The sequence below is a fragment of the Nelumbo nucifera genome, chromosome 1, assembly GCF_055504915.1.
Source record: "Nelumbo nucifera cultivar China Antique chromosome 1, China Antique-T2T, whole genome shotgun sequence".
In the NCBI taxonomy this organism is placed as follows: domain Eukaryota; kingdom Viridiplantae; phylum Streptophyta; class Magnoliopsida; order Proteales; family Nelumbonaceae; genus Nelumbo; species Nelumbo nucifera.
The window spans coordinates 71,353,514-71,369,375 of NC_142649.1; the positions used below are offsets into that span (position 1 = coordinate 71,353,514).

General features: G+C 36.2%; 1 protein-coding gene across 1 annotated transcript; it reads right to left on the minus strand.

Annotated features, from left to right (window-relative positions):
• Positions 1-272: 272 nt before the first annotated feature.
• LOC104612809 (uncharacterized) lies at positions 273-15,495 on the minus strand. The gene is made up of 4 exons (XM_088903057.1): positions 15,472-15,495; positions 6,328-7,597; positions 3,370-3,597; positions 273-645 (listed from the first exon to the last, which is right to left on the minus strand). Exons 2-4 carry the CDS (start codon positions 7,593-7,595, stop codon positions 513-515), a joined length of 1,629 nt encoding a protein of 542 aa, XP_088759183.1. The 5' UTR covers positions 7,596-7,597; positions 15,472-15,495; the 3' UTR covers positions 273-512.
• Positions 15,496-15,862: the final 367 nt, after the last annotated feature.

The window sequence follows — 15,862 nt, forward strand, 5'->3', positions numbered from 1 at the left end:
ACATCCATGGACTCCACATAGATTGAATATGGTGAATGAATCAATCATGTTCCAGTCAAGTTTCCAACTATAACATACTTTGACACATTCTCAGGCACTAAAGATGGTAGAGAACTTTCATATGTAACCGATGATGAACACTGAAAGAGGATTTTATGTGAATAGTTACTTCTAAGCAACTCACCAGAAATGTCAGCATGTACTAGCAGTCCATCTAAATAGAACAGTTGTTTTAGTAGCTTGTAGATAAACTCTAGCATTTAAACTCATGGTTGAAAATTAAACAGACTTTGTAATACATAAACTGGTTGACATTCTGCAGTCATTCCATGGGATGAAACATGAAAACGTGAACCATTATTACAATGTCGAGAATCTTATCTAAGGTGATACTTGCCATATATCCATTACTTAAACCATACCGACAAAAGATGTATGAGTATGAAACAAAATTGAGAGTAACAGAATCTCCAAGTTTAAACAGGTTAACTAGCTTGAACCATAGTAAAGCTTCAGCGAGCTTTTGATTTCTCCACCAGGACAATCCGACCATTCCATTCAGTTTGGTCCAAAGCTCGGATCGCTGCATCTGCATCCTCATCTCTTTCCAAGGATAAAAATCCAAAACCACGGGAATCCCCAGACCTTACATACAGAAAAATAAAGATTCAACAGCAAGAGTATGAAATTTTTTTAAACCAAAACAACATGATATAATACACAAGTTCCAAGTTAAATGAAGATTTTGATTCGACCAGTTTCTTTTGAACCCAACCAAACAAAAACAAGTCAACCTCTTTAAAGTGCAATATATGCAATTCAAATCCTCAAAAAAAAAAAAAAAGATCAGGCACGGTATAAGAAAAGGTCAATATCTTGAAGGAATGAAGGTGATGCAGTCAGGTTTTATTACAGTGGATGGAATATCAAACTCAAGGTTTCAAATATCGATACAGTCTGATACACCGGATGGGGTATATCAGACTTTTAAGAGGGTGCCTATATTTATTTTAGTTTTTTTCCCAAACATGTTCGGGGGGCTTGGTATAGCGCCTGGCTATCACCTGAAACTGGTCAAACCCCAAAACTCCTTGTAGTTTGCATATCGGTGACCCACTGATACAATACGCATTGGCCAATACATTGCAAAATTTTGATGCTGCTATTGTGGAGGCTAAGAGACCTACCTCATAGCTCAAATGCTTCTCATATTGTTCATGTGACTAAAGTCTTCTCACGGTTAAAAGATGGTTTGGTGGGGACAGGTCCTACAAGCAAGTACAATAGGGCACTCAAGAGATGGGGAAGGAAGTCAAAAATGTTGGAGTCAGAGGTGTTTGGTGGGGTGGCTCATACCTCCACTGAGTTGGGACCTCATTCAAAGAATCAAAGGTTTTCTCTTCAGAGATGCAGAAAGAGAATGACGGGTCCAAAATATTGAAGGAAGTGCAGGATACCTTTTCAGGAGAGCGGGTGAGGCAAGGGTGTGTGTGTCCATTGAGGATCTCATTAAAACAGATGTAGAGGTGGGAAAGGGGCTTGGGCTTTTTTTCTCTTTTTTTTTTTTTTTTTTTTTGGGTGGGGAGGAGCTTGCTAGAAGAGCCTTCGAGAAGTTTGAAAAGAGGGAGAGGGAGGAGAGGATGAAGAAAGTCACAGTAGGTGAAGGGGGAGAGATCTGGAACGAGGCTGATACAGGGCAGGAGGAAGTTTTCAAAGAGGATTAAGGGTGGCTTTGTTGGGTGTTTCTTTTAAGTACCTGCTGCTTTAGTTTTTCTGGGAGAGCTCGGGTTTGAAAGTTCTAGGGGTTGGAGACTTGGAGTTTTGATCTTTGGGAGGGTTGAACAATTGTTGTGGTGGTGTTTCTTGTTATAGTTTTGGGGTTGTTGTAGGGTGTTCCGGTGTTGTTGAATTGTTAGATGTGGCTTAGGCTCATTAGTTTCTTCTCTCTGGTGATATCTTATCACCTTCCTCTTGTTCTGCTTTTATTTTCTTTGATGAAATTCTTTTTCTTTTATTCTTTACAAAATAAGAATCTTTAACAGAATTTATGCTTAAAGTTTAGGCATCATTAAATTAACAGTTAATTCACACATGTACAGTCGTAGTAAAAGTCCATATTGTCAGATTTAGACCATTTACAGAACCAGGAAGGCCACTGGGTCATGGCTCAAGTGGTCTGACCACTGATTTTACCCAGTGGCCTGTGCTGTTTTATAAATAAATACATAATGTACTATGTATACTTCTTCATGTGTATTAGCTGTAGTCCAATGAGTATTTTTCTGACTTTCATTCAAATGTCTTTCAAGTCTTGCAAGTCATGTTTTTCAAAAAATATTTACACATTTGGTCAGCATAGACATTAAATAATAAAAAATAAACGCAAATCATGCCACAGTTCAATGGTAACATATTATTCTTTGTAAATAAGAGGTTATATGTTTGATTCTCCTTATTATCACTTTATAATTTATGATGAAGCAAAGACCCAGGTAAATCATTGAAAACTGGCTAGGTTGCTAAAACCCGAACAGATTTCAACAGTTTGCCCAGGTTAATAGCAGGTTAGATATTTTTTTGGGAAAAAAAGACTAAAAAGCAGAATATTAAAAACTGATTGCCCAGAGGTTCCCGAGTCTGACAGTCTGCCTGTCCACTCCAGCCCAAGTCTGACAACATTGATCCAAATGTAATTAGGTTATTGATATTGAACTAAATACAAATGTAATTAGTTTATTGATATTTAACCATGTAAGCAGTTTTTTTTTGTATTTATCCCTGTTATTAAGCCTCTGAATAATAATGCATGTTTTTTTTTCAATTTTCCTCTTCTACTAATTATCATGAGAGTTCATTGATGTTTCAAACTGCTATTTCTCCATCTTCAGGTGGTATCCTTTAGTCCAGATATACCTTTCTTGGTTTCTCCTCTAAATCTCTGAATTTCTGTTTTGTACATTTACGGTTCTGGGAATGTCACTATGTATAACATGGCAAAACTAAGTCTAAAGACTATCTGGTTTTTTTCTCCTTTGTCTTTTCTTTCTTTAAAGCCACACCTAGTCTAATTTTGTTTCTTTTCTTTCTTTTTTCTATGGATAGATGGTATTGAAGAACAACCAATATAGTGATTGATTAAGGTAGTAGTGACCATTACCCTGTAATTAAAGATGGATGATGCATATTTCATAGACCAAAAGATAGACATATGGAGGATGATGCATTCCAGATATTTAAAATATAAAACAGCAAGATGTCATAAAGGTTAGACCTAGGAATTGACGAAACTGCTTAGATGTCTGGATCAAGATCAACTTAGGAATCATAACTATCTAAATCTAGAATCAGTTTAGTGCAAGATGTTGTCACCTCTTATCCCGAACTATGCGAACATCTCTCACACGACCAAACCTTGAAAACTTCCTTTCAAGATCTCTTTCTGTAGTCACAAAGCTAAAACCTGCAACAAATAGATTATTTCCAGGTCTTCCCACTCCAGTGTTCCGGTTAGGAGGTGGTGACCAAGGTCTCCTTCTAGGAGAGCGATGACGAGAATAATACCCTGAAGGAGTTCTGCGTCTAGGGGAGTGTCTCCTCCTACAACATGCAAGCATGTTGTTAGTACATTTGAATCTAAAATGGAAAACAGAAACAAAATAAACAGTGAACAATTGGACATTATTATATGCTACAGAATGCAGATAAATTGTGGAAGGTGCAATCACTAACTACACCTTTTGCAACATATCTGTTTTTAGAGATTGAAACTCTGGTTGTGCAAACCAGATGATATAGAGATTTGGACAAAGTGATTCCAACTACTACAGAACCAGATCTAGAGCTATTTAGCAACCATGATTTTACTGCAATGTAGGGACATAGACTGTTGAGTAATAGAGGGGAATCACAAGTGGAGAGAGAAAGTGAGGAGAGGCATGTGACTATGTTAAATAAACACAAGGATACTGATAAAAAAAATGAACATGAGATTATGAGCTTATGACAAAGAGATCCAAGCAGAATTTGACAATGAGTTGTGGTGCCACGGTAGAAATGGGAGAAAATGACAAATTACTGACTGCTGTATTACAAAAAGTATGTCATCTATATCTATATATTAAAATGAAATGTGCCAAGCTGGAACTTTCCTGGTTTATGGCTTCTTCTCAAGGTCACTTGTCTTTACTCTGGTTTCTTCTCAAAAGCACTATCTTTTTTCTGATTTTTTTGAATTTTTAATTTTAAAATTGAACAAAATAACTCAAGTATTGACCAATCACCTTTAAGACTTTTAACACCCCTCATAACGCTTTTAATAATTTCTCCTCATTAAGTATGCCATTAACTCTCTCCTTCAATAACTAATGCCACAACTGCTGTATTACAAAAAGTATGCCATCTATATCTATCTATTAAAATGGAATGTGCCAAGCTGGAACTTTCCTGCTTTATGGTTTCTTCTCAAAGTCACTTATCTTTACTCTGGTTTCTTCTCAAAAGCACTTGTCTTTTTTCTGTTTTTTTATTATTTTTAATTTCAAAGTTGAACAAAATAACTCAAGTATTGACTAATCACCTTTAAGATTTTTAACACCCCTCATTAGCTGACCATCAACTCTCTCATTAACTCTTATAATAATTTCTCCTCATTAATTATGCCATTAACTCTCTCCTTCAATAACTAATGCCACTAATTCTCTCATCTCCATTACTCCATTAAATTTCACAAAATTCATTAACTTTATCTATATCTATATCCATATCAATTTAATTATAATTATATATATATTAGATATTTACATTAAATTGTAATTATTAGTAAAGATTAATTATATTGAAATTGAGATATTCAATGATCTATTATTACACTTAATAATCTACTTGCATTTAAAATTATAATCCATTTATATTCCGTTCAAAAATAATAAAAATTAATTAACCATAATAAAAATAATTTAGTTACTTAAATAAAATAAAAATAATTAATAATTAGTATTATTGATAAAAATATTTTATTAATATAATAAAAAGAATTTAATTAATAAAAGGAATAAGATAAATTAAAAACTAATATCAATTTAAAATTAATATAAAACTAATACAAAATTATCTAACAATTATTAGCTTTATAATTATTTTTTACTAATTTAAAACCAACTTAAGTTCTACTGAAAAATAAAAACTTAATATACTTAATTAAATTTAATTTTTACTAATTTCAAAAATTAATATAAAATATCAATTTTAAATATAGTTTAATTATTTTAAAATTAATTTAAATTCCATTTAAAAATAAAGAAAATTATAGAAACCTCCTTGGGTTTTCTAATAATCCTATGAAACTCCCTAGTGTTTTGACCTTAACAAAAACCTCCCTATTGTTTTGAAAAAATGTGCAAATACCTTCCTTTCGTTGTTATTCCAAATAAAAAATGTTGATATAATGCATTAATATTACTTCACTTCAGCCTTTTTGCCTTACTTTGTCCAAGAGGAGTAAGGAGAATTATTCTTCGAAAGTTGTCTGGCAAAATAAATTAGCATTGAGATACAAAAACTAAGATCCACTTGGGATCTTAAATATAGTTTAATTATTTTAAAATTAATTTAAATTCCATTTAAAAATAAAGAAAATTATAGAAACTTCCTTGGATTTTCTAATAATCCTATGAAACTCCCTAGTGTTTTGACCTTAACAAAAGCCTCCCTATTGTTTTGAAAAAAGGTGCAAATACCTTCCTTTCGTTGTTATTCCAAATAAAAAATGTTGATATAATGCATTAATATTACTTCACTTCAGCCTTTTTGCCTTACTTTGTCCAAGAAGAGTAGGGAGAATTATTCTTCGAAAGTTGTCTGGCAAAATAAATTAGCATTGAGATACAAAAAAATACAAATTTATCTAGAGAACAGGAAATTGGCCACTCTCATTAAAGCGCAACTTAGATTTTGATTGGATAAACTAGACATAACCCAAAAAATAATACGTGAATTGAACTTAGATGGGCACCACTTAATTGGAAATGTTATATAGCTCCATCCTCAATTTTGCTTATAAATTAAGCCCGTGCATCACATGGATTCTGACTAGTAGTTCTTGAAACAATGAAGTAAATGTGATATCAATAACACCTAATCATTTCTGTGAATAACAATATGAGGGACATAAGTAGAATCTTATGAATATTAAATGCTTTCTTTTCATTGAATGGAAGTCAAACATATTGAAACTGAACATACATACCTGTCTACTGTTCAGATGGTGATACATGAAAATGACCATAACTGAGCAATCCAAATAAAAAAAGTAAGAAAAATAAAGATGACCTTGGTGATCGTCTGTGACGGTCTCTTATATTAGGGGACCTTGACCGAGATCTATCACGATTGTCTCTTCTACATGCAGAAGAATCTTTTCGCCTACTGGGTGATCCTGACTCTGACCTGCCTGGTCTTCTATCGTCTGAGGGTGAATGATGCCTCCTTGGTGATCTAGATAGGTGCCTCTGAGAAGAGTCATCCCTACTCTGAGAATCATGCTGAGATTGCCTTCGTGGAGGAGAAGTCTGTCTGGCTGGAGACAAATGACCTTGTGAAGAAGTTCTTTTAACATCCTTGGTTTGCCTGTCAAGAGAAGGGGACCATCTCTGGCGAATAGATCTAGGGGAATGCATTGGGTCTTGAACAACTTGTGGAGGAGATATTGGTCTTTGACCTGGAGATTGTTGCACATAAGGAGACCTTTCAGGAGAGGTGAACATCGGCCTCACAGGTGAAGATGATCTTTCAGGGTTTCTATGTGGGGAGTGCAGATCTGAGCAATGCAGATCCATCTTTTCATTCTCAGAAGGTGCTCTCTTTGCATGATAGGATTCCTCCTTCTCAGGTTCATCAGGATTGTGTTGCATTCTCACAGGAGATGAGAACTTTACCATGTGGTGATCTGCACTACCTGCTTCCATTCCTTCATAGGTAGATTCAGTTTTCTCATAATGCAAGCTTCCTGAAAATTTTTCCTTCAACTTTTCATCATGGAGAGGAGAATTTGCCCTACATATATCAGAATTTTCCTGTTCCATAAGTTCTCCTTGATGATGGATATCAACTTCTGAAGGAGACTTCCACAAACAATGATTAGAATCTCCTTTCCTCATTTCGTTACTAAAAGCTTCTACCTCTATTGGGGAGGAAGATTTATTAGAACTACCAGATACCACCTCCCTTTCCTCATGGTAATGCTTGTCCCTTGATGAAGGCAAAGATGGAGACCTTTCTTGATCATAGGCAATGTTTCTTGTGCTCACTTCCGCCAGATCTAATTCAGTCTTCAATGGCAACCTAGAATTTGTACAAGGAGATTCTGGCTCTTCCAATCTAACATCAGTATGCAATGAAGGGGATCCATGTTGCCCCTGGTGATTCAAATCCACTTGGGATTTATTACCCGATGCTTCGTTTTCATGACCATAACCCTCAACTGCTTCTTCTCTACTCACTGCAAGATTAAGGTCTAATTTTCCAATAAAAGCTGGTTTAGCCTCGTTTTGAAGATCATTGACCTCTTCTGATATCCTGTCAGGAGATTCCAAGCCCATTCCTGCATAAAAAACCTCAATCAGGGAAAAATTAAATTGAAGAAAATAAGAAGGAAAAAACTTCAACCTTCAGTTCCAACACAACAAAACGAATGTGACAGTTGAACCATTTTTCCATGTTCCTATGAAAACCAAGTAACCAACTGCTATATGCATTGTCCATATTCCAAAAAATTGTTGTTGTTACCTAGTTATCCCCAAGTTGAGGTAAACCAAGAAAACATGAAAACCGTTTAGTTCAAAAGTCAAGCCCTGTCCAAATAAAACCAGTTGGAAAATCTCCATAATAATAATTTTAGTTAATAAAATGCTCACATCCCCAGTTCACCAGAAGATTTTGTAAGAATTACACTGCAATGATGATATAGAAACAGCACACAAATGAACAGGGTGCATATATTAAGGGGCACAATACCCAGTTATCAGGACCTCTTACAAAAGGTTGGATGATCCTAAGTTCCTCAGCTACAGTTCCTTGAATCCTCTAATGGATTATCAAAAAATGATTTCCTTTGTGCTTGTCCACCATAATTGAGATTATTCTTTACTTTCTTCTCTTTTGCTTTTTGTTTCGTTTTAACGAGGGTAAGAGTCCAATTATGATACCAGAAAGGCATGATACCTAAAAAACTGAAAACCCATCAACCAATATCATAGAAGTGGTAACCAATCAACTGGTGTTCATCAAAATTCACCCCCTCAAAGTTCTTCCAGTATCATACCCTTCCAACATCATAGAAATTGCCTAAGGATAACAAAAGAAGTTCAAAGGTTATAATTTCTTTCTGATCAAGAAAATAATGTATTAATATATAATATCAAGAAGAGACAAATTCCACAAAAAAAAATACATGGCCTTTTTCTGCTTGGCTCATGTACAAAGCAAAATCTTGGGGTTACAAATGGAAAAATACGGGATTTTTTTGGTAATAAAATAAAATTTATTAAAAAGGAAGAAAGAAATTATTAAAGGAGAGTGATCAGTAGTCACTCGAGAGAGGAAAACAACAAACTTTAACTCCCACACAAGCACTCCAACCCAACCGAAACTTAACAAAAAACCCAGAAGTCCAAACAAACCACCAAAATCAAACCCCCTTGACAACAAAAAAAAAAACACAACCAGCACACACCAAACTCAGACTCAAAGACAGCACAAACAAAACCACTTCAGACCCCAATAGAACAACACCCTCTCCCGACAAAACCAACATCCAAAACCACCCTCAAGCACTCCAAACAGAAAAACCCAGAAGAATACACATTCAAATCTGAGAGAAGCCACTTGATGGAAGGAAAAAAAAGAAAAGAAAAAATGACAAAAGTTAAGACCATATCCAGTCTACCCCTTCCTGAAGACCCTAGGTCATAGTTGAGACCATCATTGGGTAATTGACCCTTTTACACATGTACAAAGATGTACTATGTTTAAATCATCAAAGAAAGTTAGCATAGTCAAAATTATCAAACAAGTTACCAAGCAAACCTCTAAACTACCACAAAATGGAAGGGCACCAAAATCATTCCTTCAACTTTCCCAATAAGCATAAGTTTCAGGTAGCACTTGCTATCACGCATTTGACAGTTATATTCCCTCTAGATACTCCAATAAATTGTGAAAGGGACAAGATACTGAGGAATATTGCTTCATCTACTAAAACTATTCATCAGATAGACTTGGATAAATGAGATGTACCCTGGAATAATCCAATGTTGTTCAAAGAGTTTGATGAAATGAGATTAGACCTTACTGGAGTGGTCATACTCATAACAACAAAGATGAGAAACCAACTCTTCACAAGCTAGCTTTTGCATCAGCTGGAATGGACTAACAGTGCACAGTGGAAGCAGTTGAAGAGAACTGCCAATATTCACTATCCAAACATGTAGAATCTTGGCCCCTAAGATACTTGATAAGAGAAATAAGGAGTGTTGGTTATTCTGAACAGCTCATTCAGGTGGCTCCAAGGATGGGAAACGGTCTCGCTGATGTTCTTGCAAAAGAAAGGGTAACTAGGAATATGTTAATTTGGGGGGCACCAGACCTAGGGTTAGTTTGTCAGGAATGATATAATCTGATTGCATAGTATGACCAGCCTTGTATTGGTGTTTTAGTATACTACATCCCAAAGAACATGGAACCACAGGTTTTATTCATATTTATTAAAAAACACTTATTAAAGTTACTGATAAAGAACATTCTCCACAAGCAAGGCAAAAAATCCCATTAACCAATCATAGCCCTAGCCATTTGAGGTCTTGAGACCTGGGAAGGGTAGACTAGATACAAACCTAACCTTTGGCATTTTTCGCACAAAGTGGCCATGCTCAAACTTTAAGTCGAATTCTCAAACTTGTTAGCCTGTGTAGTCGTATGAGACTACTGACAGCCCAAGATGTAGTGTATAATCAACAGGAAATTAAGAGGATGAGAGGAGAGAATGAGAGGAGGAAGAGAAGAAGATTTCAAAGGAAGGATTTCAGAAAAGAAGTTGATGCTTAATCTGCCGCCCCCTCTTTCTATTTATATTAATTCTGAAGTAAGGATAAGACTGCTTACATGGAAAAATTAAAATCCTAATAAAAGACAACAATTAAAATCATAATAAAAGACTAAAAGACTAAAGTCCTAATAAAAGACTAACAACTAATTGTGGATTGACACTTGAATAACTAGTAGTTGTATACGAGTACAATAGAAAGAGGTGGGGACCACATCAGTGGTTTCTACAGCCTGGTTTTTTTTTTCTCTTTTGACAGTAAAGAAAATTGTTTATTAAAGAAAAAAAGTAGTACGGTTTTCATGGTAAAGAAAAAAAGAAACTAGTACAGTCTTTGATGATAACTTGATAAGATCACCAAAACAAGATCCAAAATAAACTGAAACATCACCAGCCCGACAAATAAAATCCAGACTACTATTTAAAACCAAATTCACCTCCTAGCTTCTCAATGCAACACCTAAAAAAAGAAAAAAAGAAATGCAAATCCCCCTTCCATCCAACTAATGTTCTAACTCAAGATTACTACCACCCACCACTCCTAAAGAGAGAAGCTTGATTATCTACAAACATAGCTTTAAAACCCACTCACCTCCTCTTCCATCCCCTTACACCTTTCACCCTTCTTTACATTTTTGCAACTTCTCAATCCAACCAACTTGTTGCTATTGCACCAAGCATCCCCCCCCCCTCCTTTTGAAAAAAAAAAAAAGGACTAACTGAAATTCATTGGAGAAAAGCATGTACATGAGAAGATGTACAAAGGAGAAAACAGAGAAACACATTTCAGTTACAAGGGTAAAACATTGTCACTATACAGATCTTCCCTGTTAACCCTAGATTTTGCAAAGACCACCTGCTATTGTGTTAAACTCTCCAGGGATCCAAACAAGGTTTACATCCATGAGACCCAACAAATCTCTAGCCTTAGTTAAGTCACAAACCAACCACCAAGGACCACCATCCTTCTCCCCTAACCATTTGATTGTGTTAGCAGAGTCACCTTCAATGGTTATGCTCGTAAGACCCAACCCTATAGCAATTTGAATCCCAGTAAGAGACGCCAGCACCTCAACCTTTGAAGAGTTAGCAAACCCGATAGAGCCACTGTAAACCCAACAAATATTACCATCTCTCCTTGTGATCACTTCTCCAATACCAGACACACCCAGGTTCCTTAAAGCACTGCCATAAAAATTTAATTTCACTACCCCCTACTGAGCAGAGGAATGACCAGAGATCTGAGGGAGGAGTACAGGAAATTAGTAACATTTCTCTGCAGGTCACTTTCTGAGATTCCTTTGAACAGCTCAGAATTAACAACCCACATGTTGCAAAGGTAGGTAATGTGGGAAGTCAGGTCTTCAACTGCTTTGGCCTTGTTATCAAAACAATTGACTGTTTCTTTCTTCCCAAACACCCCATAATACAGCATGAACCACTGGTGGAGAAGGTATAAGACAAGTTGCGGAGCAACCCAACTAGCTTTTATGAGATTATAAAATGGTTCCACATTTTCCTTGATTCCTGACAATGGGTCAAGAGGTGTTCAGCAGATTCTCATCCCAAAGGCATAAGATGCAAGTATGGGGGGAGATAAAAAGTCTACCATGGTTCATCTTTTGAATGTATCATATGTATTTATTCTCTTTAGGCAAGCTTCCCAAACAAAGAAGTAGACTATAGATGGAACGTGGGAGTACCAAACTTCTGAGGGGAAGTTGGTACTAAGCTCTTTGGCTTTTAGATCCTTGAAATAGGACTTAGTTGAGAACTTGTCAGTAGGATAAAGGTTCCAAATGCATTGATCAGGGGAGAAAGCGGATATGTAGGCCTCACTTAAGGTTTGAAAGAGATAAGTGATCTTACCAAGCTCCACACCCCTTAATGGTCTTCTAAGGTTCAAGTTCCAGTTGATTCCATTGGAGGAGGAGAAAGACAAGTTGAGATGGTTGCTTCTTGATTGAGGGAAAGGTTGAAAACCCGAGGAAAGGAAATAGCCAAGGTAGCCAAAGGTCAGCCAAAACTTTATTCTATTCCCATTCCCCACTTTATATCTAATGAATGGAATAAACCCAGTATAGGTAGAGGCAATACCTTTCCAAGGGTTGGTTGCTTTCACCTGGTTCAATTGAATCTTGTTATCCCAACCGTTTGCATCCTTCCCATATTTGCTGGTGATGACTATAGTCTAAACAACACCAGTTTCAAGAGGGAATCTCCATAACCATCTACCAAGAAGAGCCATGTTCCTTTCTTTAATATAACCAATACCAACTCCTTGAGTTTACACACCTACTCCCAGCTCACCAAATGACATCTCTTTTCACCCCCACCTTCCCATAAGAAGTCTCATTGAATCTTTTCAAATTTATTATTTACATTTACAGGAACCCAGAAGGTTCTGCCTCTCATTCAGGCCCTTTAAATTCCAGCCAGCCAATAATTCTGCTACTGTTCCCAGGCTGCACCACTTAACATTTACCAGCCCACAGAAATAACAAATAAGTGAACACTGCCAAGCTGAATGGAATGGACAGTGTAAGAACAAATGCTTTGTTGTTTCCTAACCTTTATTGCAGAAGACACATGCTGTAGATGCAATGTCCATTCTTCTTGCAACCAGATTCTCAGGTTAGGCACATAGTGCAGCTCTGCACACCATAAATGAGACTTTAGCTGGGATGGGAGGGGTCTATATGGCCTTGTGTGGGAAAACCGCCCCTGTCAAATCATCTAGCATATTTAAGAAGGATTTGACTCGATATTTCAGATTTGTATCCCACTTTCAAACAAGTGTATCACAAGTGTATCTTCACATCCAGGTATAGAAAGGCATTAGTCTAACCACTGTGAAAGGTAGCTAGGTCCTTTACCTTCCAATTATTCAACTTGGAGAATACTCTTCTAAAATATGGAAAGACTACCATATCTTTTGTTGAAGTGCTAGATGCACAATCTCATTATCTCAGTGGGTAGATATCAGATTTTACAATGTTCTTCAAAAAGTCCAGGCATGCTGACCAAGTACATGGTTCAGATGTAACCAAAAGTCTGTCTAAATGCTGAAGCACTAAATCTCCATTATGTCTTTTGTTTGACCATGTGTAAGCTGGCCCACTCCAACCGAGGTCCAACAGTCCACACCTATCCAATGCAGCTTGTATATTTCTCATACATGATAAGCATGCCGGGTGACCTCCATTCTTTTCATGAGGGTGAACAATGCTATTTAAATCCCCAACTAAGCACCATGGGTGTGAAGAATTTTGCGCAAAAGAATAAAGATCATCAATAAACTTGTTTCTGCCATTGGTAGTTGGGTACGTGTAATAATAAAAAATATCCCACATTTTATTCAAAGGCCAGTTGAGGGCTCTCACCGCAACCTGATTCACTTTTTCAAATAAAATGGTAACACTAATTCCCTTTGACCATCCAAACCACAGACCACCCGATAAACCAACAGACTCCACCACATGAACATTGTAATTAGAAATCTTCTGCAGTAGTTTTTGACCCTTAAGAAGGGAGCATTTTGTTTCACAAATAAAAAAGAAAGAGGGTACCATATCCAAGCTTTCATAGTACTTTTAAAAGTACAGACAGCATTCATCTGGAATCACTCACAAACTTCATCTACTTTTTTTTTCAAGATTTGCACGCACCTGTTTAGATGGCTTTTCAATAGATTTACACCTGTACAGACAAAATCCAATTTTGTAAAGTTTTGTGAGGGATTCTCACCCACTCTACATCAATACAGTACTTCACCGAATATCAGAAAAAGCTTAAACAGAACTCCATTACTCGGAAGCAAAAAAAAAAATTAAACAGAGTTCAAGTGGCAGGCTGTCCAGATCATATGGGTCTAGTAAGATCCGTCTAGATTTGTTACCTTTAAGGATGTCATAATTACCTTAAAAGGTTTCAAATTTCTTTGATATATTGGAGTTTTAGGAAAATAGAAATGTAATCTTTTATGCTCATCACCAAAAAAAGGTAATTAACTTCAAAATTCAAAAAATGAAGTAAGATGGGTTTCCTGCCTTTCTATGCCCTAACATAGTTTCTCTTCTGTTTCTTATGGTTGATGAGGCCAATTTCAAATGATTTACTTTGTTAAGACTATTTCTTTATTCTTCCAAGTGTAGGTTTCATCCATCAACTTTTTCCTTTCTTGCTTCTTCCCTAGAAATAGAAATACTATTTTCTATTTTATCATGATGAAACCAATTTCTTACTCTTTGAGTATATTTCTAGTTACTAATTTGATTCCTGTATATTCTGTACTAATTAAGCAAGCCTTATTCAAACTTTCCTTTAAATCAACATTTCACACCATCCAGCTTTTAAGCTCTCCAAACAATGCTTCAATTAGCTTTTATTTAAGTAGATAACTCTGCACTTATGTCTCAAGTTGCATGGCTACAATACTATTTGTGGTAAAACTGATAAACTCTACATTTCAAGTCTAATCGTAATCACCAATGCGGGGTCAGGAGAGGGACAGACAGACGTATGCAGCCTTACCCCTGTACATAAAGAGAGTCTGTTTCCAAGATTTGAACCCTGGACACACATGTTGCAATAGAAGTATAGAATAACCCAACCATTGCGCCAACACCCGCCCACCCTCAATCTGCACTAAATAAATACCTATTCAAATTTAGCATTCACAGCTGAATCTTGAATTCTTTCAACCATGTTATTCAAGTTGAAAACAGTGTCAATATTTTCAGTGGTGCAGTGAAACTCGTTTCTTGTATAGTCTGTGATTCCTAAACGAAAGTGGTGAGCATCATAATGATCAAAGAAAAGGTTATGAATATCATGGATATCTTTCATGACATTTGACGACGTATATGCTCATCTGAACCTTAAGTACTAGAAAAGATAGTCCCGACTCACGACAAGTAACTTTTCATCCAGGCCTCTTCGATGTAGACCTCCCGGCAAACTGTCCCAACTCCCAATTCTTTTTTTTTTTTTTTTGACGGCAGGCAAACTGTCCCAATTCAATAATGATATTTATACTGGACTTTCATCCTAGCCTAATATTAAGATTATTCCAAGATTAAATATTTGGAATAGTAAGTGCATTATTTAATATTTCAGGGGCATTTACTTTAAGCAGCAACCAAGCTAGTCATCTAGACAAATGAATAGAAGTCGCTGGTTAATTTTACGAAAGAATAACAATCACAAGGGAATACAAATGAAAAACCAAAGTGTTATTTTATTGAGAGAACATCTGCATAGATTTCGCATTGTTAGCTCATAAATATTGTCCACTCTGCAAACCCCAATTGCATTGGTAACTTTAATTTCTCCCGTTAACGAACAGATCTTCCACAGAACTACCCAAGGCTTACCCAGAACACGCCCTAGATTTAATGTTTCTCCGATCAAGCTCACACCGTTGCACGTTTCTTACCTTGGCGAAACTGGAAACAAATTATTTGAAACAAGACAGACCTAACAGCCCAATAAAAAACGATTTTTTCGTCAAAGAGGGCTGATAAACAAAATAATAAAGGTTTATGAAATTGCAATAGGTCATAGATTGAATAAAAGAAAACCCAGTTACCGTAAAGAACTTCATGAAACTGAAACACAGATGATTAAGATTACCTGCTCTGAGGATTTTTAGTTGACTCCAACGATGATTAAACAGCGGTTTGTTGCTCTGGGTGCCTGGGTGGAGGTTGAGGTCGTCAATACGAGAGAGAGAGAGAGGGGGGGAAGAGTGGAAGGAAAACTGAT

Bases quoted from the DNA above. Each gene is read 5' to 3' on its own strand.
- LOC104612809 (XM_088903057.1), bottom strand. From the start codon at position 7,595: ATGGGCTTGGAATCTCCTGACAGGATATCAGAAGAGGTCAATGATCTT. The intron at 3,598-6,327 runs GTCATCTTTATT...TGCATGTTGTAG, and splicing joins CGTCACAGACGATCACCAAG to GAGGAGACACTCCCCTAGAC. The intron at 646-3,369 runs GTGACAACATCT...TCTGTATGTAAG, and splicing joins CGCATAGTTCGGGATAAGAG to GTCTGGGGATTCCCGTGGTT.